This window comes from Helianthus annuus, chromosome 10 (assembly GCF_002127325.2).
Source record: "Helianthus annuus cultivar XRQ/B chromosome 10, HanXRQr2.0-SUNRISE, whole genome shotgun sequence".
Lineage (NCBI taxonomy): Eukaryota > Viridiplantae > Streptophyta > Magnoliopsida > Asterales > Asteraceae > Helianthus > Helianthus annuus.
Window position 1 is genome coordinate 25,027,074 of NC_035442.2, and position 27,117 is coordinate 25,054,190.

Genomic DNA, 27,117 nt, shown 5'->3' on the forward strand with positions numbered 1-27,117 from the left:
TTCCAGTCACCCCATTCACCATAGGATACACCTATCCTTTTCCAGCTTTTACCCAATCCTTTTTCTCTCTTACCGGCATTTCTTTTATCCAAGCGATGCCCATGGTCTGGAGGGTTTTGATCACCCTGGAGAGGATCATTGAGCAACATGGTATCGATCTGGGAATGTCGGAGCTTTCTGAAATGTATGACCTTGTCAGCCATGGATCTCACAGGTATCTTCTCAAACACAAGCCGGGTGAAGAACATCCCATCTTCAAAGCCACTAAAAACGACACCAACTGGAAACGGCGATTCTTCTTCGTCAGAAGGGATTCTATCCCTGATGGAAAGGATCTGCCTAGAAAGTGGACCACTCATGGTAGGATAGAGGATCCTTAGAAGGATCACCAGATAAGCATGTTTCTAACCAGGATCACTAACGTTTTTCCACTTCTTTTGTGCAGCTATTTCTGTCTCACATCTGTTCAAAACACCTGCAACAAGAGAAAGGCTTCTTGCTTTCCGAAGACTTGACCCTGCAGTAAGATCATTCAAAGCAAACACCCAGGATTCACAAGAGGTATCCTCAGGCTCAGTCACCATGTCAAGTAAGTATCCGTGTTTATGTGTGATTAAATGATAAAAATAAGATAAAATAAGGATACTTATCTGTTTTGAATGTATAGGTGCCGGAAAATCTTCAAAATCTGCCTCCAAATTCAGTGTCACCGATCTTGACACTGTACGATCCTCCAAGAAGAAGCCCACTGCAAGCCCCACTGTCTCGATCCCCAAGGCACCCACTAAAGGAAGGGGTGGCAAGAAAAGAAAAACCTCTGAGGCTGAGGATTTGCAAGGCTTGCCTCTGATCCGCCACCAGTTCCTTGAATACTTCAACGATGTAAGGATCACTGACTCGGCCTATATATCCTGCTTACTTGAGGATCACATGATCTCGAACTGTACTCTATCTTTTTTGCAGAAATTTGCTGAGATCGAAGACTATGTCGGGAGTGTTGAAGAGCTGGACAAGAAGTATGCAGACCTTCAACAAGTTGCGGTGCTCAAGGATCACAAGATTGCTGATCTCGAAAAAGCCCTCCAAGACGCCAAGACCCAGACAACTAAAGTCCTGATCAACACTGACTATGAGAAGCATGAGCTCATGGAAGGTGCCAAGGTCTCCGCTGCCATTGCTATGTACAAGACTAAGCTGAAGATGGCCCAAGAAGCCCAGGATCCTGACTTCGACAAAAGCAGCTGGGATGTTGAGGCCTGGAAGGCGAGGCTGGCTGAGTTGGAGGATGAAGAAGAGGCTGAGGAGGTCTTAGCAATCGAAGCTGGAGGCAGTGGCAAGGATCATGGTGGAGAAGCTAGTGGAGCGGCTGAAGATGATGGAGCGAAGGTGTGAGCTGCAAGGATGAGCGATGATGGATATTTCTAGACGTGGCCGGAGCCCATTTTTTAGGTTGGATAGTGGTTTTTTGGTTATGGTGTTTTGATTTCAAATAATGATGGCCTGTAATAGCTTTAGACAATAGCTATTAGGGTTGAGGATCATGGATCCTTTGAACAATAGGCAGGATAGTGGGTGGTGGATGGATCCTCTGTTTGGGGGATGAAGCCACTTGTTATCCTGCTGCCTTTACTTTCCTACACTGCTAAGACCGCATGAACAATGGACACCCTTTGCCAACCCATGTGGACGGGCCACATTTTGCTGGTAGAAATGTGGGTTGGCAAATTTGACAACCTTAAAAGGGTTAAATATTTTGCGAATAAATAAAACTTTTTTGACTTATCATGTTATGTTATTCTTGTATATCCTTTAAATATTCAATTGTTTCGATATACACTTGTCTGAATAAGAAAAGTTAAACAAATTAGGTTTAAAATTTTAGGATATGATCCAGGATCAAATATCCTATAGTTGAAAGCTTCCAAAAAGTAGTATATCTTAAGGATCATAAGTTCAGTTGCCAAAATATAAGGGTTATTCAAATGAATAAAGGATAAAATTAAAATAGTTAAGGATCATACCTGAGAATCCAAGTTAGGATCCTAACCTTTAACATTATAATCAGGATAACCATAAAACAAACCTTAGTAGGAGGTAAGGGCCAAGGATCCTTAGTTGTTTAACTTCGAAAACCTGAAATAGAGCATAACTTGGGACTAAGCCAACATATAGGTCAAGTTAGTAACTGGGGACAAGCCCAAGGATAACTGGGGACAAGCCCAAGGATAAATGGGGACAAGCCCAAGGATCGTGTGTAAACTGGAGTATGGCCCTTACTGGCTGTTAGGGCTGGATTTTTATGACCTATGATCCTTACATGTGATCCTAACAAGTGATCCTTGCTTCTTTGGCAGATAGTGATCCTCAGAGGAGCTCCAGGATCAGGATCACGGATCATCCTAAGGATCCTCATACTAACGACTGTTCTCTTTGGACTTAATGTTATCTTGCAGGAATTACGAGTTGGATCTGGTCTTAGCAACGTAAACAAGGAATCTGTCACGATAATCTCGCACATGCATAATCAAAGATGGACGTTATAAAGAATATGGAAACTCAGCACACAATTCAAGGGCGATTATTTAGGCTAAATTTACTTCTATTTCTAAAGGGGTAACGAGCTAGTAGTTAGGTGATTTGCCTAAAATAGAACCACACACACTTGTATAAATGGCACTCTTGAACATTCGGAAGACACAACACATTTCTCACACGCTTTAGCACACGATACTATAGTGATCCTTGTTCCTAGCTCGTTACCATCCGAAGTTGTAACCATTATTTGTTATATTAAAGTTTGGTGATCGGTAGTTTCCATCACCTGAGGTTTTTTATGCCGGAGATCATTCATTGATCAAGGGCTTTTTCCTCGTATAAATCCTTGTGTCGCTTGTGCAATTATCATTATAGTGATCCTTTACTTTGCTCATCATACCAAGCATCATTCCCCGTTTACAAAGAGTTTGGTTGCATTATCCTTGTGTGATTTTTGACCAAAACACTAACCATCTTGGATACTTGACCTCCCTAATCATACCTGCTCGGAGTAACTTTTCTACCTCTTCCTGGATAATGGCATTTCTTTCTGGTGCAAACTTCCTCCTCTTTTGATGGATTGGTTTGAACGACCTGTCAATGCCATGTTTGTGAGTGATTACATCTTTAGATATACCTGTCATGTCTTCGTGTTTCCATGCAAAGGTAGTTTTTATCCTTTTGAGGAAAGATATTAGGTCTTCTTTCATTTCGCCAAGGATCCCTGATCCTATGTAAATTTTAGATTCAGGATCATCAGGATCCATAAGGATTTCTACTACATCCTGCTCTCTTGCCTCCAAGACATCTCTCGGAGGATGCTTTGATTGCTATTGCTCCCTTGACTTTGAGGCTGGTTTCATTGACGAGGTGTAGCAGTTCTTAGCCTCCTGCTGATCACTATCAATTTTCACTATCCCCCATGGGCTAGGAAGCTTAACACATTGATGATAAGTGGATGGGACTGCCTTCATGTCGTGTATCCAAGGCCTGCCAAGGATAACATTACAGCAAGATAAACAATCAATAACACAAAATTTTTGGTAAGAATGTAGCCCTTCGATATAGATTGGGAGTTTAATGTCCCCCAGAGTATTCTTAGTCTCGCCACTGAATCCCACGAGCACAGAGGATCTTGGTATGATATCGGATTCGGGAATATTCATCTTCCTAAGAACATCAAGCTGGATGTTATTCACAGAGCTTCCTCCGTCTATAAGGATCCTGCGAACAAAATGGTTAGAAATAAAAAGAGTGATAACCAAACCATCGTGATGAGGATCCTGAATGTCAACACGATCATCCTCATCAAAAGTTATCATTTTTCCTTTGGTGACACTGGATGTTCGAATGGGTCTATCTCCATTATCCATCTTGGTTTTCTTTGCATGTCTTTTAGCTGCAGAAAAGGATGTTCCACAAATGTCTGATCCTCCAGATATAAAGTTTATGACTTGTGCGTCTGCTGGAGGGGCTGGAGCTTTCTCTGGGATCCTTTCAGGATCCTGAGTTCTTGATTTCTTTCTCCCCAATAATTCTTTCAAGTGCCCCTTGCTCAACAAGTATCCAATTTCTTTTCTCAATGCGATGCACTCTTCTGTGAGATGCCTAAAATCTTCGTGGTATGCACACCATTTTGATTTGTCTTTAGTTGCAGCTGGTTTGTCACTTTTTCTCGGCCACCTGGCTTTATCACCTAGATTCTGCATCGCAAGAATTAGCTCATTGTTATCAACAGAAAAACAGTATTCAGAAATTGGAGGATAATCCTCATCATCCTCTTCATGTCTACTGCATGCACATTCTGGTTATCAGACTTGTTGTAGGATCTGAACTTGTGGTTCTTGAATGAGGATCCTTGCTTCTCTTGTTTTGAGGATCCTGCTAACCTCTCCTGGATCCTTTTGTCATCCTCTAGCCGGATGACCTAAGGGCCCGGGTTCTTACCTCATCTAGATTCCTGCAAGGTGTCATAACAAGATCATCATAGAATAATGAATCCCCAAGCAATCCCATTTTAAAGGCTTCTACAACCGTTGCTATATCTAGGTTAGGGATATCTAAGGATTCTTTACTAAACTTGGTGATATAATCTCTCAATGATTCATTATGGCCTTGGGTTATCCTATATAAATCACTAGTTAAACGCTCAAATTTTCTACTACAAGAGAACTGGTTATTGAACAGGTTAACTAGATTAGCAAACGAGGTAATAGAATAAGGGGAAGACTTAGCAGCCATTTAAGAGCCGATCCAGTAAGAGTGGATCTAAATCCCTTGCACAGACATGCTTCCTTTAACCTTTCTGGGATGGGATTGATCTCCATCCTTTCCCTGTATTGTGATATGTGTTCTTCAGGATCCGTTGAGCCATCATATAACTTCATTGTCGGTACGTGGAACCTTTTGGGTATCTCAGCATCACAGATGGGTGGTGCAAAACGAGATATCTTATGGCTCCCATCTGCAATCTCCGGGATAGGCTTAACTACTCCTGGAACACTTGATATCATATCCTTCAGCTTTTGCAATTCCCTAGCCATAGCATGATTGATACCTGTATCCTGCATAAGGCCATGGTTAGTGGTATAAGAATTATTGAAAGTGTTACCTCCCATTGGATTCAAATTTGGAACCCCGGATGTGAATCCATATTGCTGAGATTCTGGAATGATTGAAGGACTGGTAGAAGCAATGGTCTGCATTGGGATGAAATCTCCGTGATGGATATCTAAATTCCCTGGTTGCAAACTCCTTAAGGATCCAGGAATCTGGAAGGATTCATGAAACTGAGAGGATCCTTGAACTTGAGAGGATCCTTGAATCTGAGAGGATCCTTGAACTTGAGAGGATCCTTGAGCCTGAGAGGATCCATGAACCTGAGAGGATCCTTGAACCTAAGAGGATCCATGAACCTGAGAGAATCCATGAACTTGAGAGTGTCACACCCCGATTTCCACGTGTCTCACCGGTGGGCCCGGTGGGGCATTACCGTGACGTAGTTGGCAACAATATAGTCAAACCACACAATATATGAATGCACAGCGGAAGCATAAAGATAAATATATTTCAACCATCGTTTGTAATATCAAATGTATTTACGAGTAGTCGAAATGTATCCACAGGGGATCAAATAAAATATAAGTATTGTTCAACAGACGTAGGCATCTTAAGCTTGCGAGACTCTTTATTGATGCTAAGGAGAAATATCCAGCCAATTACGCTTAGTACCTGCATTTAATCTTTTTGGGAAAATACGTCAGTTTACACTGGTAAATACATTCAACCGACACTTTTTGTAAAATGTTTAATAAAAATTGATTTGAATGCACAAGGCACAAACTCTTTATAACTTGGGAGAATTATTTAAATTTATAATCTTGTGAACGAATTACATGTTCCTTATGCGTTCAGTAGCCCGGACGTACCGGGTTAAAGATCAATAGACACACCACATCAACTATTTATGCACTGACGAGTGTACGCCTACACTCCGTGCTTAGGTCGTGGCCATTTCGTAAAATGCTGCCAGGGATATCCGGGACATGGTCATTAACCCCCCCCCAAAGGCGTTTAAGTTAACAAAACTGTTTAAACGAGCCGACCAAATTATTCAATTAACCACCAAACGATGGAAGATTTGATGCTCGATCAAGCGGTATTTTATATACCGTAACCCAAGCCCGTATAACGGAAAATAAGTTAAAAGTATTTACCTGAGAAAGTATAAATCCTTAATCGAATAAATTGAAAATATCTTTTACTGGTCTCCTATTCTGGAACGAAGGTTTAAAATAACCTATTAGAATCCTAACGGGTCTTTAATTTAGTCGTAGCTTAGACCGGTCAGTTTCAAAGGATAATTACGGTTTAATCGCGTGAAAGGCGAAAACCGGGAATGGAATGTGGTTTGGACCCAACAAGTTTGAAGACTTGTTTTATATGGGTATAATAACCACACTCTGGATTTTGAGGTCAAAACAATAAGGTTTGCCTCGTTTCGGCTAGCTTATGTAAACTAGTTACATAAGCCGAACCGTGCGCGCAAAAAGGTGTAACGGTTAACCGTATGAGTCCTACACAGGTTTCCTAAGTCAATATTCTTTAAAGAGGTTGTGGTATCAGTAGGATACCTTCCATAATGCCCGTAACGGGTTTAAGTTCATATTATGCCCCGTAGGGGTATTTCGGTCTTTTTAAAGATTATAAAAGAGGTTTCTGAGTTCTACAGGAAATCTGAGTTTCCCGAACACTTTATAAAGTCTAAAATACTTTATTTATTATTTAAAATCAGTAGCAACTGGAATCGGGTCAAAAGACCTTGTAGAACTCAAGTTATGTCCGAAAAGGGTATTTTCGGCAATTATCGAACCGATGCCATAACCGCAGGTTATGAGCAGGTTAAAAATAATTAAAAATCTTTGAAAATCCCAAAATATTATTTTACATCAGTGTGTAAAAGGTTTGGTGTCGAAATCTGGGTTTAGATAGGCGTTATGCTAATTGCGCCATTTAATTACTAAAGTTTCCGTAATTGCGCTATTTAGCATAACTCCTATTCTGGACCTCGGATTGACGTGAAATTTTAGGGACATGCTTAGAAATCATTAACTAAGGTTATGGTCGTTTCACGTGTCCGAAATTCTCGTTTTAAATTAAAAAGGGCGTTACGGTCAACTTTTAAGCATTTAACGGAAAGGTGTAAAAGACTCGGACAAACAACGAACCGGTCACAGAGGGTTATACCATCATGTAACCTGGTCCTAAGAGAGTCCTAAGGCATATCTAAATCATACTTTAACGGGTCAGAACTGAAGTCAAAGCAAAAGTCAAAGTTTTGCGACTTTCGGCTCCGAACCGGGTCAAAACAGTAAATGGTCGGATCAAACAAGCTTGGACTAGTTAATATACTTATTATCATGTTTTATGAGTGTTGAAACAGGTAACACGCCATCTACATTACTGATTACGCATAATTTCGCAAAATGGCATTTTGTTGACTTTTTTTCTAATCAAGTTTGACTCGACATTCGGATTAGTTAGAGAGGGAATCAGAGGGTGCCCTTTTAGGGGTTTAAAGCCCACATGATTACCAACATATAACTACCCTTGATTCGACAAACCACTGGACCATTTGTGATTTATCGTAAAGTCAATCGTTAATTACGACGGATTGACTTTTAAGCTAAAACTATAGAAAACTAAGCCACAAAGGGTTAGGCATACTTACAGAAGCTTGGTGCACGACAAGAGATGTTAGAAGAATGCTTGGGAGCTTCAGAAGTGATCAAGAAAGCAGGTTTGAGATGTGTTGAACAATGGTGCACTACATTGCCTTTTATAGTGAAAAATGGTGCACAAGATCATTACAACTCAACCTATAATTGCTTATGGATGATCAGCAGCTGTCCCTGTGTGTTAGGGGACATGTAGGGGGCGCCCATGCTTCAATTAATGCATCCAAGGTTGGTTACAAGCTCAAACATTGAATCTGAGTGAGTTTTCTGCTTCTGGGGACTTGACGCGGCCCGCATTAAGGATCAGGCTAGGCTCACGCGGGCCGCCTGAATCCTTATGTTAGGAACCGTATCTTCAAATGGCTCGCGGCCCGCCTGAACTTCCTTGTTTCTCTAATGCGGGCCGCCTGAGGCCTGAAATTCAAGATTTTCATATCTTTTGTAATCATTAACCTGACCTTTCAGTTTCGAAGGGGTAACTTTGCGATTTGGGCCTCGATTATTTACAAATAAGGGCCTCGTGACTTTTACCCGTGCCGTTAAGTCCCCGGTTAGTTTAATTGCTATCCGAAAAGCCTTAACTTTTATTGTTGACGCTTTTGACCCCTCGCATACGAAATTGATCATAACTTTCTCGTTTTAAAACGGAACTTTGCGAAATTTATATCGTACATTCTAGTGAGCGTAATTTACTGTTACAAAGTCTCGGGTTCATCAAAGGGTCACTCAGAGGTATAAATTAAACATTTTCACACATTTGACCCCTGTAGTTCGTAATCTCTCACTTTCTTCCGTATTTCGCTCCGTACGATCCATGATTCATTCGTTTGAAGGTACGAGCATCATTTAGGGTTACTATACAGTATATTTACCCATCGTTGACATTTTTAACCCTCGAATTTACATACTTTCAAGGTTTGTCAACTTTAGTCCTTTATTTAGTATTTAATACCACGTGTAAACTTATGACACGTGTCAACACATTATTGGACACAAAATTTCGAGGTGTTACATCCTCAACCCCTTAAAATAAATCTCGACCCGAGATTTACTGAAACAAATAAGTGTATTTTTCTTTCATCGTGGATTCAACCTCCCACGTGAATTCGGGACCTCTACGGGCATCCCATTTGACCTTAACAATAGGTACATGCTTCCTTTGAAGCTTCTTTACATGTCGATCTTCAATCGACAAAGGTTTTTCCACAAATTTTAAGCTCTCAATTATGTGCACATCTGTATGTGGTATTACCAGTGATTCATCAGCGAAACACTTCTTTAGATTGCAGATGTGGAACACATTGTGAATTCCATTGAGCTCCTCCGGTAAGTTTAACTTGTAGGCAACCGATCCGATACGTTCGATTACTTCGAATGGTCCAATATATCTCGGGCTCAATTTGTCTTTCTTACCGAATCGCATCACTCCCTTCCAGGGTGATACTTTAAGCAACACTTTATCACCTACTTCGAAGTGAAAATCTTTACGCTTTGGATCTGCGTAACTTTTCTGCCTATCTCGGGCAGCCTTGAGACGGTCTCGAATCTGGACAATCTTTTCTGTCGTTTTGAAAACTATCTCTGGTCCTGATAATTGGACATCTCCAACTTCCGCCCAACAAATGGGCGATCTACACTTTCTACCGTATAATGCCTCGAAGGGCGCAGCCTTAATGCTGGTATGGTAGCTATTGTTGTAGGAGAATTCGATTAATGGTAGGTTCTTATCCCAACTACCACCCAAATCGATCGCACATGCACGTAGCATGTCTTCCGACGTCTGAATAGTACGCTCACTCTGACCGTCTATCTGAGGATGGTAAGCCGTACTGAAATTCAAACGTGTGCCCAAAGATTGCTGGAAACTTTTCCATAAAATGTGACGTGTATCTAGTATCTCTGTCAGAGATAATAGACACAGGTATGCCATGCAAGGCTACAATCTTATCAACGTATAACTGGGCTAACATGTCGGAGCTATAAGTCTCCTTGATGGGTAAGAAATGTGCTGACTTAGTCAGTCTATCAACTATAACCCATATTGTATCATTTCCTTTCCTCGTCTTGGGTAACTTGGTAATAAAATCCATAGTTACCATTTCCCACTTCCATTCGGGAAGTTCAGGCTGTTGTAGCAAGCCTGACGGCTTTTGATGCTCAGCTTTGACTTGCGCACAAGTCAAGCATTTGGCTACATAAGCGGCTACAGACTTTTTCACGCCTATCCATCAATAATTTGCCTTTAGATCCTGGTACATCTTATCAGCTCCAGGATGAACAGAGTATTTAGAACTATGGGCTTCCTGGAGGATGACATCTCGAAGTCCTCCGTAAATTGGAACCCATATTCGTCCATTTAATCGTAAAATTCCGTCCTTGCTAAGAGTTAACTGCTCCTCAGTTACTCCTAGCTTTTCTTTAGGATAGTTAGCTTCCAACACAACTTTCCTCTGTGCAGCTAACAACCTTTCAATCAAATTATTCTTCACTTCAATGCTCTTGGCATTGATTCGGATGGGTTTCACCCTTTCCGTTCGACTCAAGGCATCAACGACTACATTCGCCTTGCCGGGATGATAACTGATTTCACAATCATAATCATTTAAAGTCTCCATCCAACAGCGCTGCCTCATGTTTAAATCCTTCTGATCAAACAGATGTTGAAGGCTCTTATGATCAGAATAGATCACAAACTTGATACCATACAGATAATGCCTCCACAGTTTTAGTGCGAACACAACGGCACCCAACTCCAAGTCATGGGTGGTGTAATTCTTCTCATGCACCTTTAACTGTCTTGAAGCATAGGAAATAACCTTGCCTCTCTGCATAAGCACACATCCCATGCCAGTGTGTGATGCATCGCAGTAAACTACGGACTCTTCGGTACCTTCAGGCAATGTCAGTATAGGAGCGTTGCTCAACTTTTGCTTCAGAATATCAAAGGATTCTTGCTGCTTGGGTCCCCAGTCAAACTTTACTTTCTTCTTGGTCAAGGAAGTTAGGGGCGCAACAATCCTTGAAAATTTTTCAATGAAGCGCTTGTAATATCCTGCTAACCCCAGGAAACTACGAATCTCTGTAGGTGTCTTCGGCTCTTACCAATTCATGACAGCTTCCACTTTAGCGGGATCCACTTGGATACCATGCTCGCTAACCATATGTCCAAGGAATTGGACTTCTCGAAGCCAGAATTCGCAATTAGAGAATTTGGCATAGAGTTTCTCATGACGCAGGAGTTTGAGAATACAGCGAAGGTGTTTCTCATGGTCAGCTTGGTTCCTTGAGTAGATAAGAATGTCGTCGATGAAAACGATGACGAATTTGTCCAAGTACGGCTTGCAAACGCGATTCATGAGATCCATGAACGCGGCCGGTGCATTGGTGAGCCCAAAAGGCATCACTAGGAACTTATAATGACCGTAACGAGTCCTAAATGTGGTTTTATGTACGTCTTCGTCTCTAACCTTCAGTTGGTGGTAGCCTGACCTTAAGTCAATCTTCGAGAAATAACTTGCCCCTTGTAACTGATCGAACAAATCGTCGATCCTGGGCAAAGGATACCTATTCTTGATCGTAACTTTATTAAGCTCGCGATAATCGATGCACAGACGCATCGATCCATCCTTCTTTTTGACAAACAAGACAGGTGCTCCCCATGGAGACGAACTAGGTTTAATGAAACCTTTAGCTAGCAGTTCATCCAGTTGTGCCCTTAACTCCTTCATTTCGGTTGGTGCTAACCTGTAAGGTGCTCTAGCAACAGGTGCTGCTCCAGGGATGATATCAATCCTGAATTCCACTTGCCTATCTGGTGGCAAACCAGGTAGATCTTCAGGGAAAACCTCTGGGTATTCAGAAATGACGGGGATGTCTTCTATCTTCGGTTTAGGCTCATCAATAATCACCTGTGCCATGTAGATGACACAACCCTTCTTTAAACATTTAGAAGCCTTAAGCATAGTCACTTGCTCAGGCAATCCATACTGGGTATCTCCCCGAATGGTAAGCGATTCACCAGACGGAGTCATTATCACCACTTGCTTTCTGTTGCAGACGATTTGGGCATGGTTGTGAGATAACCAGTACATACCCAATACTATGTCAAAACCGGCTAAATTAAAGGGAAGTAGAGATAGAGGAAAAGAGTGGTTCTTAATGGATATCACACATCCATCTAATACAGTAGAAACGGTTTCTATGGTGCCATCTGCTAACTCTACTTCATAGTTTATACTCAAGGTTTTGACAAGCATATTCAGCAATTTGCAAAATTTATGATCTACGAAAGACTTATCAGCGCCTGAATCAAAAAGTACTCTTGCAAAGATATCATTTACAAGGAAAGTACCTGTGATCACGTTATCGTCTAGCATAACTTCTTTCGCATCCATCCTGAAGACTCTTGCATTGGTCTTTTTGGCCTCTTTAGGCTTCTTGGCGTATTTAGGGCAATTGGTTTTAATGTGCCCTTTCTCATTGCAACTGTAGCAAGTTGCATCCTTCAGCTTTTTGCAATCCAAGGTCTTGTGGTCCTTGGACTTGCATATCCCGCAAGCATATGACTTTGACTGAGTCTGCGAGTTCGATTCGAGTCTGCAGTTTCCAAAGTGTTGTTTCTTGCAAATCTTGCACTTGGGCTTCTCACCAGATTGATTCCCTTCTTTCCTTGACTCAGACCCTCTCTTGTTGTCACCGTTTCCACGGTGCTTCTTGCTCGACCTTTGTGAAGTATCATCTTCACGTTTTCTCTTCTCAGCTTCTTTGTTCCTCAGCGATCTTTGTCTGACCGCATCCAGAGTGAGGGACAAAGATATGTCAGCTACAGATCTAAAGGTAGCTGGCCGAGAGGCCTTTACGGTTGCCTTTATCTCGGGGGCTAAACCACCGATAAAACGAGCTATTCTTTTTGGTTCCGGGGTTACCAGATACGGAACCAACCGGGACATTGTGTTGAAGCTCGTGAGGTAAGCTTGACAGTCAAGGTTTGTCATAACCAATGATAGAAAATCAGACTCTATCTTTTCAACCTCATGTTGAGGGCAGTACTTTTCCTTGATGAGAGCAATAAATTCCTCCCATGCCATGCTATACAAAACAGCCTTCCCCGAGACCTGAACCAAAGATCTCCACCATGCCAGGGCTTCGCCCTTGAATGACTGCGAAACAAACTTCACCACGTCTCTCTCTGCACAACCACTGATGTCCACAACGGTGTCCATCTCGTCTAACCAAGTCATACAATCTACCGCGCCCTTCTCCCCAGTGAAATCTCGGGGTTTGCAAGATACGAAATACTTATATGTACAACCCCTGGCGCGAGATGCATCAGTAAACACTTTTTCCTTAGGACGGACATTGTTTTCATTAGATGAGTGTTTATCATCGTCCTTCTTAGGCTTAGACGGAGTCGAGGGTGGTTTGCTGTGAGATTTTGAGTGGGTTTTTGGCTTTGAGTGTGGTGTAGATAAGGTTCTGCACTGGGACTCGGTGTATTCTTCATACTGTCGATCCAAGGCTGCCTTAACAGCGCCGTCGACTAGAGCTTTCAATTCCGCGCCCGTTATATGAATCTGGGCATTATCATTTTCATCTTCTTTCGAATGACTATTCACTTCATTTGGATCAGCCATTGTAACTTGAATCTGCTACAGAAGATAATGACAAAGTTTTATTTAGGAGTTTATTATGGGATTGTCTTTTATGGCAATTCATTAACCATGGTAAACATAGACCATATCTGGTTAATTCGTTACTTACTTTTATTTAGGATTTCACTATAACTTATGCTAATTACAAACAATATTGTTAGTGGCACCTCAGCCTAGTCACAAGGACATTTTTATAATATAAGCCGGGATTACAGAGAATCAAGGCATGAAGGTTTGAACCGTAGTCCTTTTACCTTTTCGGACAGGGAGTCATAGACTACAACTGCCTTTTGTCTTATATGACAATAAGTAGGCACTACATCGCTAATGGATGTTTAATAGTGGTCATCTCTATTGACGACTTAACCCATGATTTATAAATCATTAATTTGGGCTTTGGAATCTTTAGAAGGATTCTCTTATAAGAATGACGCGTGCGATTTTAACAAATCACATCTGCCAAGAACGTTAACATGTTTACAGAGGTTAACAGGAAATCTGAATCTTTTAATCAGGTCTTACCATCTTGGCCGGGTCTTATATTGACACCTGGCTAGGTTTCACCATTAAGATTCTTTATTTAGGCAGATTAATTTAAAAAAAGAAGGAATGATTTTTTATTTTATTTCATATAATAACAAAAATGAAATTTTAACATAACATTCCATTAATTATAATAATGATTACACGCTGCCCTAAACGGGACTTTTTAAATAAATAAATACCTACGCAGAGGTTTACGGAAATCAAGTCCACGCAGGGACCAAATACATAGATAGATGTCCGCACAGGGACTAAACACGATAAATGTCCACGCAGGGACTAAAATACAATAAACAAATGTCCTCGCAGGGATTTTGCTTGTAATAGTAATTACTGTAATACATAAAGAGACTAATGACCTCGTTTCTTCCTTCCTTTTAGACGGTGGAGGATTTCTTCTTGCTCCGGTGGAGAAAAACGTGGCTGCTGCGACGGTTGCTGAACCGGAGGTCTAGGAGGTGCTGGATACCCATGAGCTGAGTAATCTGGTCTCCAAGAGGTTCCATGGAGGGCATTGTAATTAGCCGCTACCACATATGGATCGGCATCATAGTTATAGTTGTAGTGCGTGTGAGTCGGTTGCTCAAACGGATTGTATGCGGTGGAACCGCCGTACGCTGGTATAGGGTTATCATAGCCGAAAGGTGGCGGAGGTGGTGCAACTGGTGCAGAATTCACCTCTGCAGGGTGACCCGAAGGTTCCCCTAACTGTGGTTCTTCAGGCACTGGCGGAAAGTGACTTGCACTCGAGTGGCGAGGGGTGCTAAAATGGAATTCCCCTCCTCGGGTGGATATCCGCGCGCCTGATCTCCTACGCCTTGGTGGATCTGGAGGTACTGGTTGAACTGGTGGCGGTGGAGGCAGTGGCGTAACTGCCACGAACCGCGAATCCTCAGAAGGATCCTGTTGCTGCTGTTGGTCATGAGGCAAGAAATGATGAGAAGGTGTGAAGTACCAATCACATTGGTCAAACCTCGCCTGATAACTGTCGGGACCTTGATAGGGTGTTCCGTGGAATGATGACCCGTCAGAGATCTCGATTGGATGATTGGGAGTACCCCTTGCAGGTTCTATGGGATCCGTATCTTCATCCATATCTACCGCTTTGTCTTCAGAGAAGTGATCCTCTGGTCCTAAAGGGTTATAACCTGATGGTTCTTGGACATAATCTTCCAGGTAAAACTGTCCTCGGAAGAAAGAAGAAGGATCGCCATAAAAATGGTGCGAAAGAGATCGCTGGAGAGGTATAAACGAAGGCTGAGGGTTATTGGGTTCATTTTCTGAGTTTGGTCCAAAAGAGTGACGGTATGAAGGTGTTGAACTGTGTGAGGTAGAATGTCTTACAGGTTCAAAGAGGTTTCTTCTACGTCTCTGAGGTTCTTCACTCCTTGTAGTCGAAGGAGCTCGCATGTTCGAAGGTCCAGCCTCGTGATCATTGTGAGTAGTGATCGGCCCTTTGCCTCTTCCTCCTCTTCCTCTTCTAATTGCTGGTGGTATATTTCCTGCTTTCAAAACTTTAAATCACAATAAACAATAAAAGACAAACTGGAATAACAAGTTCGAATTTGTCCTATGTTCTTGTCTAGACTCAAGTGTGTGCAATTGTGTCATTGAGATTAAACACTTAAGGATAGTGTTTAATTCACTCAACGTTGGCTCTGATACCAACCTGTCACACCCCGATTTCCACGTGTCTCACCGGTGGGCCCGGTGGGGGATTACCGTGATGTAGTTGGCAACAATATAGTCAAACCACACAATATATGAATGCACAGCGGAAGCATAAAGATAAATATATTTCAACCATCGTTTGTAATATCAAATGTATTTACGAATAGTCGAAATGTATCCACAGGGGATCAAATAAAATATAAGTATTGTTCAACAGACGTAGGCATCTTAAGCTTGCGAGACTCTTTATTGATGCTAAGGAGAAATATCCAGCCAATTACGCTTAGTGCCTGCATTTAATCTTTTTGGGAAAATACGTCAGTTTACACTGGTAAATACATTCAACCGACACTTTTTGTAAAATGTTTAATAAAAATTGATTTGAATGCACAAGGCACAAACTCTTTATAACTTGGGAGAATTATTTAAATTTATAATCTTGTGAACGAATTACATGTTCCTTATGCGTTCAGTAGCCCGGACGTACCGGGTTAAAGATCAATAGACACACCACATCAACTATTTATGCACTGACGAGTGTACGCCTACACTCCGCGCTTAGGTCGTGGCCATTTCGTAAAATGCTGCCAGGGATATCCGGGACATGGTCATTAACCCCCCAAAGGCGTTTAAGTAAACAAAACTGTTTAAACGAGCCGACCAAATTATTCAATTAACCACCAAACGATGGAAGATTTGATGCCCGATCAAGCGGTATTTTATATACCGTAACCCAAGCCCGTATAACGGAAAATAAGTTAAAAGTATTTACCTGAGCAAGTATAAATCCTTAATTGAATAAATTGAAAATATCTTTTACTGGTCTCCTATTCTTGAACGAAGGTTTAAAATAACCTATTAGAATCCTAACGGGTCTTTAATTTAGCCGTAGCTTAGACCGGTCAGTTTCAAAGGATAATTACGGTTTAATCGCGTGAAAGGCGAAAACCGGGAATGGAATGTGGTTTGGACCCAACAAGTTTGAAGACTTGTTTTATATGGGTATAATAACCACACTCTGGATTTTGAGGTCAAAACAATAAGGTTTGCCTCGTTTCGGCTAGCTTATGTAAACTAGTTACATAAGCCGAACCGTGCGCGCAAAAAGGCGTAACGGTTAACCGTAAGAGTCCTACACAGGTTTCCTAAGTCAATATGCTTTAAAGAGGTTGTGATATCAGTAGGATACCTTCCATAATGCCCGTAACGGGTTTAGGTTCATATTATGCCCCGTAGGGGTATTTCAGTCTTTTTAAAGATTATAAAAGAGGTTTCTGAGTTCTACAGGAAATCTGAGTTTCCCGAACAGTTTATAAAGTCTAAAATACTTTATTTATTATTTAAAATCAGTAGCAACTGGAATCGGGTCAAAAGACCTTGTAGAAGTCAAGTTATGTTCGAAAAGGGTATTTTCGGTAATTATCGAACCGATGCCATAACCGCAGGTTATGAGCAGGTTAAAAATAATTAAAAATCTTTGAAAATTCCAAAATATTATTTTACATCAGTGTGTAAAAGGTTTGGTGTCGAAATCTGGGTTTAGATAGGCGTTATGCTAATTGCGCCATTTAATTACTAAAGTTTCCGTAATTGCACTATTTAGCATAACTCCTATTCTGGACCTCGGATTGACGTGAAATTTTAGGGACATGCTTAGAAATCAGTAACTAAGGTTATGGTCCTTTCACATGTCCGAAATTCTCGTTTTAAATTAAAAAGGGCGTTACGGTCAACTTTTAAGCATTTAACGGAAAGGTGTAAAAGACTCGGACAAACAACGAACCGGTCACAGAGGGTTATACCATCATGTAACCTGGTCCTAAGAGAGTCCTAAGGCATATCTAAATCATACTTTAACGGGTCAGAACTGAAGTCAAAGCAAAAGTCAAAGTTTTGCGACTTTCGGCTCCGAACCTGGTCAAAACAGTAAATGGTCGGATCAAACAAGCTGGGACTAGTTAATATACTTATTATCATGTTTTATGAGTGTTAAAACAGGTTACACGCCATCTACATTACTGATTATGCATAATTTCGCAAAATAGCATTCTGTTAACTTTTTCTAATCAAGTTTGACTCGACATTCGGATTAGTTAGAGTGGGAATCCGTAACACCCCGAAAACGGGTTTGGTAGTTAACCCACGTTAATACTAAAAGACGGGTAAAGTACCGTTAGTGGTAAAAGTAACCCGGTGAATATTAGGATTTTAAATAAATAAACTTAATATTAAATAAAAGTAGTATAAAAGCTTTTTATGAAATGAAATTTATAAGAGGCCGAGTAACGGGATTTAAAATAAACTTAGTCATAGATTCCTTGGATCCACTAATTTAACTAGGAATGTTTAACCTAGTTAATAAGTGGGGAATATTGTTAGAAATAAGTAGGTTGTGCCCTACTTAATTAACTAACCAAACATGAGGGGCCAAAATGGGATAACTTGAAAATGGTTTTTATTAAACTAAATAAAATAACACAACACACACACACAAGAGTGTGTGGTGCGTGTTCTGGTTCGACCAGGAAGGGGCTCCAAGGAGCAAGAACCCTAACTCAACCAAATCCATCAAATTGAAGGTCAAATCTAGCCCGAATCGGATGCATGAACACATATTAATGATCACCTAGTCGTGGGGATCACAAGGTATGTTGAATTGTATGATTTAGTGATACCTTGAGATTATGATGAACAATCATAATCGAAATTCTGAGATCAATGTTGAATCTATGAGTGTTATTATGATGAAATCTTCGTTTAGAAACAAACCCTAGTTGAAAAAACTTGATGAATTGGTGTCAACACTAGGGATTTGATAATTACCCCATTATGTGCTAAGTGGGTTTTATGACAATATGATGAACACTCGGATTGGAGTGTTAAATTGATGGATATTGATTGTTATGATATAAGCTCTTGATGTAATTCATGAACACTAGATATAGATGTTTGATTTTGATGTAAATCTTGGTGAAAATAACTAGTTATGAACTAGTTAGTAAATAAGAAAAATTATGCACATTAAGTGTTTGTTAAAATGCCTAAATGAGAACTAAAGTGTTGAAATTTAGAGTGAAAACGCGTATTGGAATGAGATGGCAATTACGCGTGATATGAAGTGATAAGGGTTCTAAATACTATGTTGATTTAGACTTAATGTTGTAAACCATGTGATTGAAAGTAGTTAACTTTAGATGAGTTAAGTTAACTAATCATGAAGTCGAATAGTAGCTTCGGCATAGAAATTAAGTGAGGTGGAATAGTCGTGATTTTTATGACTAATTTAACCGCCTTGTAAATGATTGAAAATAGTTTGACGCCTAACGAGCTATTTGGAGGCTTGGGAAAGGAAGCGGGTCAAACGAATCAAGAATGGAGGAAAAGCATAATTCAGATGCAAGGTAAGTATAGCTTACACTAGTCTTAAATTGTGGAATATTTTCTCATCATATAAAATTACGAATGAGATATCTAAACAATTGAACTATGATGTTCCATCGTGTAGTCAAATGGAACAAGACAATCAAAGATGAAAGAAACCGTAATAATGGTTAAAAAGAAGTAAATCGATAATTCGGTCATATTATGTCGAAAGTAATAAACGGTTTATATGTTAAAATGACCGTACGGTGTTAAACGGAACGAGTCATGTAGAGGAGATGATAATAAATATCAGCTTGCAAAGATAAATGGTCAATTCGGCCAAACGGGTCAAAAGGTGTAGATAACACCTTTTGACTATATAGACTAATGATTCTTTGTCGAGTTATATGCTTACAGGAATAAATGTCCAATGGATATTTGCATCGTTCTTAATTAGCGAATATAAAGCAAGGTATTAAAACCGGGTTAATAAGTTGATCCGGGCCAGGTATGTATAATAGATCAACTCCTCATTTAGAACTTGGAGATCTTTGTGAATTAGGCAAAGTAAAATGGGATATTCGGTTACCTTAAAAGGTAAACTGAAGGATTTAAATTATAGACAGAGTGTTTTGAAAACAAGATTTGCTTAAAAATGAGATTTTGGGTGTGCTTGGCTTAAGCAAGCCCTTCGTCGTAAAAGAAGGGTTAAAAGTGACCAAAACGCCCTTGTAAGTAAAATTAAGCAAACAACCCTTAGAAGTCGCTTGAAAACGAGTTTTATAATCAAGTCAATACTTAGAATAAGTATAGAAACTGAAAGAGGTATTTTATTAGTCATATGGCACTAATTGAGTTTTTGCCGTAAAATAAAGATTCGAAAGGTAAAATTTGGTTTTTATAGATTACCACATTAAACCCACCATAAATACAGTTGTGGTGGGAGATTATAGGATAAGAAATGTGGTGATGGAATGTTAGAAGCAATCGAATGCAATTTTAGGCTCGAAAGTGCTTAATTACCCTTAACGGGTCAAAATAGAAGTATTAGTGAAACGGGTTAAGAATGTGTAATAACCCGTGATTTGAACCTTGTGCAATAGGAAATAATCATGGTAATTTGTTTACAAAAGAAACGAGGGCCACAAACAAGTTTGTTAAATGAAATCACGAACGGGTCAAAATTTGGTAAAAAGGGTAATAAGCCGGAGATTTAAAAGTCTTAAATTTTGTTAATCCGGATGTTGGATTTTAACTCCATTTGATGGGGGATTAAATTACAAACACGTAGGAAGAAACGGTAGGTCAAACGGATAAGCGGATTGAAAGATACGAAAGTTTTCGTGTCAATAAGTGGCAAATTGGAGAAGCTGAATGCAGGGGCCACCGTAAATTACGGTGTCCACCGTAACTTATGGTGGAGTTGAAAAATGCTACGGTGGATCTCTTCTGATTTACGGTGGAAGGATAAAGTTTCAGGGGCTACCGTAAATTACGGTGCCCACCGTAATTTACGGTGGGCCCTGTATAAAAATGTATTTTTTTTAGCAAGTTTCGCTTCCCGAACTCGTTTAGACACATTTTAATCTCCGTATGACTAAAGCATTTCATGTTTATGAAATGTAGGTACATTTTGGATGCCGAAAGACGATCAAGCTCAACGAAGAACCGAACACGATATAGATACACGCTTCCGCACTTTGCCACGTTGTAAATTTTAAACAACGAATTCAATCACGTGATGTAGAATAACTTATAATTTGTAAAAGTTTTAGTAAACCCGTATTTATGTAGTATGTGTAGTCTTAACTACACATCTAATTGTTGGTATTACATATAAAATCGTTAATTAGTAACTAGGGTGTTTCAAGTTGGTAATCAGAGCTCATGGTTAAAGAGTAAGGTGTGTTCGGTTCGAGGCTTGATCGCAAATCCGGTAAGTACATGTATGTTAATAGCTTAGCATGCTAAAGTGTTGTAAACAACACATAGGGCTATCGTGTGATACACGTTACCCCAATTAAAATGATTAATATGGTTGATGAAAATACGCGCGTCGATGCGTATAGTAGAAAAAACCTTGTATTATAACACGAGCGATTATTGAAGTTGAAATTACTAACTCTTGTGAATGTTTTAATTGAAGGACACTCGCGTCTGAGGATGACGAGAGTTGAACAAATTGTGGGTATGATGATGGAACGGTCCGAGATATGACAAGAAGAGCATACTCATCAAGGACCTAAATCGCGTAACTATCGCAAATAAGTAAAGGAAAGAAAGCCCGTTAGGGCAAGCATTTACCAGGTGCACGTTTAAATTATTGCATGAATAGAAATATGCAACAAATACGTAGAAACTGATAGTTACATGTGTAGATTGAAAACTTGGAAAAACCTGAATAGAATGCCTATCCAGGATATTGTTTCCAAGAGAAATAAATAGAGGTGTTACTTACATGGGGTGTGATGTGAAAGTTATAAAAGGGTCATGTATGTCATGTGTTGATCGCCTACTCTGGCCAAGTAGGTAGTGAACACAGGATACCATGAACTTTTATGATGGACACGCTTACACCCGATGTAGTAAGGACGGGGTGAGTGGGACAAATTAAAAAAGTACCCAAATGAATCAGATAAGCAAAATGTTTGATGATAATGTAAACGCACAACCGAGTGACGGAAGCGTATTACATCAGGATAATGAACCCGAATGAAGGGACAAAGAAGCATGAAAAATGATTTAGACAAGTATTGGGAGGGAGTGTACTTACACTCGAACCCAGAAAACACAAGCATGTAAAATGATTTAGACAAGTATTGGGAGGGAGTGTACTTACACTCGAACCCAGAAAACATAAGCATGTAAAATGATTTAGACAAGTATTGGGAGGGAGTGTACTTACACTCGAACCCAGAAAACGCAAGCATGAAAAATGATTTAGACAAGTATTGGGAGGGAGTGTACTTACACTCGAACACAGAAAACACAAGCATGTAAAATTATTTAGACAAGTATTGGGAGGGAGTGTACTTACACTCGAACCCAGAAAACGCAAGCATGAAAAGTGATTTAGACGAGTATTGGGAGGGAGTGTACTTACACTCGAACCCGGAAAATGCGAATATGTCCCTAAACGAGTCGTTTTTGTAAAACGTCAAACTTAAAGACAAAGTCGGAATATAAAAATGAAGCGAGGTCTTAATGCATACCGGGAGGGTTGCAATAATAACGACTTCGGTAAAACACCCGGTGGATGGGTAAGAATTAAACACATGCGTAGACCAAGAGACATGAACACGGGTTGAAAAATCAAAGTAACTTGGCGAGTTATGACTATAAAATCTCGTATATAGAAATTGTGAGTAAATATGTTCAACTAATCGAAGTCGAATGGGTTGAATAAAGAATAAAGTTAATTGTTTATAAGTGATGGATTTCACATTAATAGGTCAAACATGTTGAATACAAAATAACGCCGAATGGCACAAATGAGCGCTAGCCAGATAAAGGTAGCGTTAAACGCAAGAGAATAATGAGCCCGGTAATGGGATATAACCAAATAAGAATAAATTATGGACTGTCAATATCCTGGTATGGATAATTGACAAAAGTTAAAGAGAAGATCCTAAAACTAAAACTTCGGTTTTAGTAAGAAATAATGTTTTTACAAACATAAATTCTGGTAGGAATTTAAATAGTAAGTATGAAAGATACAAGTCTTGACACTGATAGGCGCAAGACGATATATTCGAAAAGTGATATTTTCGAAAATGAAATTTTGATATAAATTAAACATGATGTAACACAATCACGGTCAAGAAATGCAATGTGAGGTAAAATCACGTTATAACCAGGCGAGTAGTAAAAGTAACTGAACTAATAAGTCTAGTTAGTGAGACCGGTTAAGGTCATTAATTCAAATCAGGAAATGTGGTTTGCTTGCAAGTGGTAGATTCGGTATAATTGAACCGAATAAATAAATTTGAAAATAAAAGAGTTTGTTGCTAAAAGTGAAAGATTTCACTAAATACCTTTAAACGGGTCAAAATAACGGATTCATAAAGAATTCGATAGTATATGAAAGCGATGGATATTGCTAAGTTAACCAAACTAGTGGAAATAACGAGATTACGTTATCTTAAGTTGCACTATGTCGCATGAGATACGTAGACAATTAGTGACCAAAAAGATGTTACCATACTTATCTGGTAATACTAACAATTGGTTAAAAGTATAATTAATGTTTAAATGATATCTCGGATCAAATACATTGAGTTTAAACTCAATGAATTAAGTAAGAAAGGGTTTTGAGGACGAAACCTCTTTAAGGGGGGTAGACTTGTAACACCCCGAAAACGGGTTTGGTAGTTAACCCACGTTAATACTAAAAGACGGGTAAAGTACCGTTAGTGGTAAAAGTAACCCGGTGAATATTAGGATTTTAAATAAATAAACTTAATATTAAATAAAAGTAGTATAAAAGCTTTTTATGAAATGAAATTTATAAGAGGCCGAGTAACGGGATTTAAAATAAACTTAGTCATAGATTCCCCGGACCCACTAATTTAACTAGGAATGTTTAACCTAGTTAATAAGTGGGGAATATTGTTAGAAATAAGTAGGTTGTGCCATACTTAATTAACTAACCAAACATGAGGGGCCAAAATGGGATAACTTGAAAATGGTTTTTATTAAACTAAATAAAATAACACAACACACACACACAAGAGTGTGTGGTGCGTGTTCTGGTTCGACCAGGAAGGGGCTCCAAGGAGCAAGAACCCTAACTCAACCAAATCCATCAAATTGAAGGTCAAATCTAGCCCGAATCGGATGCATGAACACATATTAATGATCACCTAGTCGTGGGGATCACAAGGTATGTTGAATTGTATGATTTAGTGATACCTTGAGATTATGATGAACAATCATAATCGAAATTCTGAGATCAATGTTGAATCTATGAGTGTTATTATGATGAAATCTTCGTTTAGAAACAAACCCTAGTTGAAAAAACTTGATGAATTGGTGTCAACACTAGGGATTTGATAATTACCCCATTATGTGCTAAGTGGGTTTTATGACAATATGATGAACACTCGGATTGGAGTGTTAAATTGATGGATATTGATTGTTATGATATAAGCTCTTGATGTAATTCATGAACACTAGATATAGATGTTTGATTTTGATGTAAATCTTGGTGAAAATAACTAGTTATGAACTAGTTAGTAAATAAGAAAAATTATGCACATTAAGTGTTTGTTAAAATGCCTAAATGAGAACTAAAGTGTTGAAATTTAGAGTGAAAACGCGTATTGGAATGAGATGGCAATTACGCGTGATATGAAGTGATAAGGGTTCTAAATACTATGTTGATTTAGACTTAATGTTGTAAACCATGTGATTAAAAGTAGTTAACTTTAGATGAGTTAAGTTAACTAATCATGAAGTCGAATAGTAGCTTCGGCATAGAAATTAAGTGAGGTGGAATAGTCGTGATTTTTATGACTAATTTAACCGCCTTGTAAATGATTGAAAATAGTTTGACGCCTAACGAGCTATTTGGAGGCTTGGGAAAGGAAGCGGGTCAAACGAATCAAGAATGGAGGAAAAGCATAATTCGGATGCAAGGTAAGTATAGCTTACACTAGTCTTAAATTGTGGAATATTTTCTCATCATATAAAATTACGAATGAGATATCTAAACAATTGAACTATGATGTTCCATCGTGTAGTCAAATGGAACAAGACAATCAAAGATGAAAGAAACCGTAATAATGGTTAAAAAGAAGTAAATCGATAATTCGGTCATATTATGTCGAAAGTAATAAACGGTTTATATGTTAAAATGACCGTACGGTGTTAAACGGAACGAGTCATGTAGAGGAGATGATAATAAATATCAACTTGCAAAGATAAATGGTCAATTCGGCCAAACGGGTCAAAAGGTGTAGATAACACCTTTTGACTATATAGACTAATGATTCTTTGTCGAGTTATATGCTTACAGGAATAAATGTCCAATGGATATTTGCATCGTTCTTAATTAGCGAATATAAAGCAAGGTATTAAAACCGGGTTAATAAGTTGATCCGGGCCAGGTATGTATAATAGATCAACTCCTCATTTAGAACTTGGAGATCTTTGTGAATTAGGCAAAGTAAAATGGGATATTCGGTTACCTTAAAAGGTAAACTGAAGGATTTAAATTATAGACAGAGTGTTTTGAAAACAAGATTTGCTTAAAAATGAGATTTTGGGTGTGCTTGGCTTAAGCAAGCCCTTCGTCGTAAAAGAAGGGTTAAAAGTGACCAAAACGCCCTTGTAAGTAAAATTAAGCAAACAACCCTTAGAAGTCGCTTGAAAACGAGTTTTATAATCAAGTCAATACTTAGAATAAGTATAGAAACTGAAAGAGGTATTTTATTAGTCATATGGCACTAATTGAGTTTTTGCCGTAAAATAAAGATTCGAAAGGTAAAATTTGGTTTTTATAGATTACCACATTAAACCCACCATAAATACAGTTGTGGTGGGAGATTATAGGATAAGAAATGTGGTGATGGAATGTTAGAAGCAATCGAATGCAATTTTAGGCTCGAAAGTGCTTAATTACCCTTAACGGGTCAAAATAGAAGTATTAGTGAAACGGGTTAAGAATGTGTAATAACCCGTGATTTGAACCTTGTGCAATAGGAAATAATCATGGTAATTTGTTTACAAAAGAAACGAGGGCCACAAACAAGTTTGTTAAATGAAATCACGAACAGGTCAAAATTTGGTAAAAAGGGTAATAAGCCGGAGATTTAAAAGTCTTAAATTTTGTTAATCCGGATGTTGGATTTTAACTCCATTTGATGAGGGATTAAATTACAAACACGTAGGAAGAAACGGTAGGTCAAACGGATAAGCGGATTGAAAGATACGAAAGTTTTCGTGTCAATAAGTGGCAAATTGGAGAAGCTGAATGCAGGGGCCACCGTAAATTACGGTGTCCACCGTAATTTATGGTGGAGTTGAAAAATGCTACGGTGGATCTCTTCTGATTTACGGTGGAAGGATAAAGTTTCAGGGGCTACCGTAAATTACGGTGCCCACCGTAATTTACGGTGGGCCCTGTATAAAAATGTATTTTTTTTAGCAAGTTTCGCTTCCCGAACTCGTTTAGACACATTTTAATCTCCGTATGACTAAAGCATTTCATGTTTATGAAATGTAGGTACATTTTGGATGCCGAAAGACGATCAAGCTCAACGAAGAACCGAACACGATATAGATACACGCTTCCGCACTTTGCCACGTTGTAAATTTTAAACAACGAATTCAATCACGTGATGTAGAATAACTTATAATTTGTAAAAGTTTTAGTAAACCCGTATTTATGTAGTATGTGTAGTCTTAACTACACATCTAATTGTTGGTATTACATATAAAATCGTTAATTAGTAACTAGGGTGTTTCAGAATCAGAGGGTGCCCTTTTAGGGGTTTAAAGCCCACATGATTACCAACATATAACTACCCTTGATTCGACAAACCACTGGACCATTTGTGATTTATCGTAAAGTCAATCGTTAATTACGATGGATTGACTTTTAAGCTAAAACTATGGAAAACTAAGCCACAAAGGGTTAGGCATACTTATAGAAGCTTGGTGCACGACCAGAGATGTTAGAAGAATGCTTGGGAGCTTCAGAAGTGATCAAGAAAGCAGGTTTGAGGTGTGTTGAACAATGGTGCACTACATTGCCTTTTATAGTGAAAAATGGTACACAAGATCATTACAACTCAACCTATAATTGCTCATGGATGATCAGCAGTTGTCCCTGAGTGTTAGGGGACATGTAGGGGGCGCCCATGCTTCAATTAATGCATCCAAGGTCGGTTACAAGCTCAAAACATTGAATCTGAGTGAGTTTTCTGCTTCTGGGGACTTGACGCGGCCCGCATTAAGGATAAAGCTAGGCTCACGCGGGCCGCCTGAATCCTTATGTCAGGAACCATATCTTCAAATGGATCGCGGCCCGCCTGAACTTCCTTGTTTCTCTAATGCGGGCCACCTGAGGCCTGAAATTCAAGATTTTCAAATCTTTTGTAATCATTAACCTGACC

The 27,117-nt window shown here is 39.3% G+C and overlaps 1 protein-coding gene across 1 annotated transcript in view; it reads left to right on the forward strand.

The window, feature by feature from the left end:
• The first annotated feature begins 201 nt into the window (after positions 1-201).
• LOC110880832 (neurofilament medium polypeptide-like) overlaps positions 202-27,117 on the forward strand; it is a 41,693-nt gene continuing 14,777 nt past the window's right edge. Inside the window, exons 1-3 of the mRNA XM_022129273.1 lie at positions 202-214; positions 446-561; positions 964-1,161. Coding sequence (XP_021984965.1) covers positions 202-214; positions 446-561; positions 964-1,161 — 327 coding nt within the window. The remainder of the gene's footprint in view (positions 215-445; positions 562-963; positions 1,162-27,117) is intronic.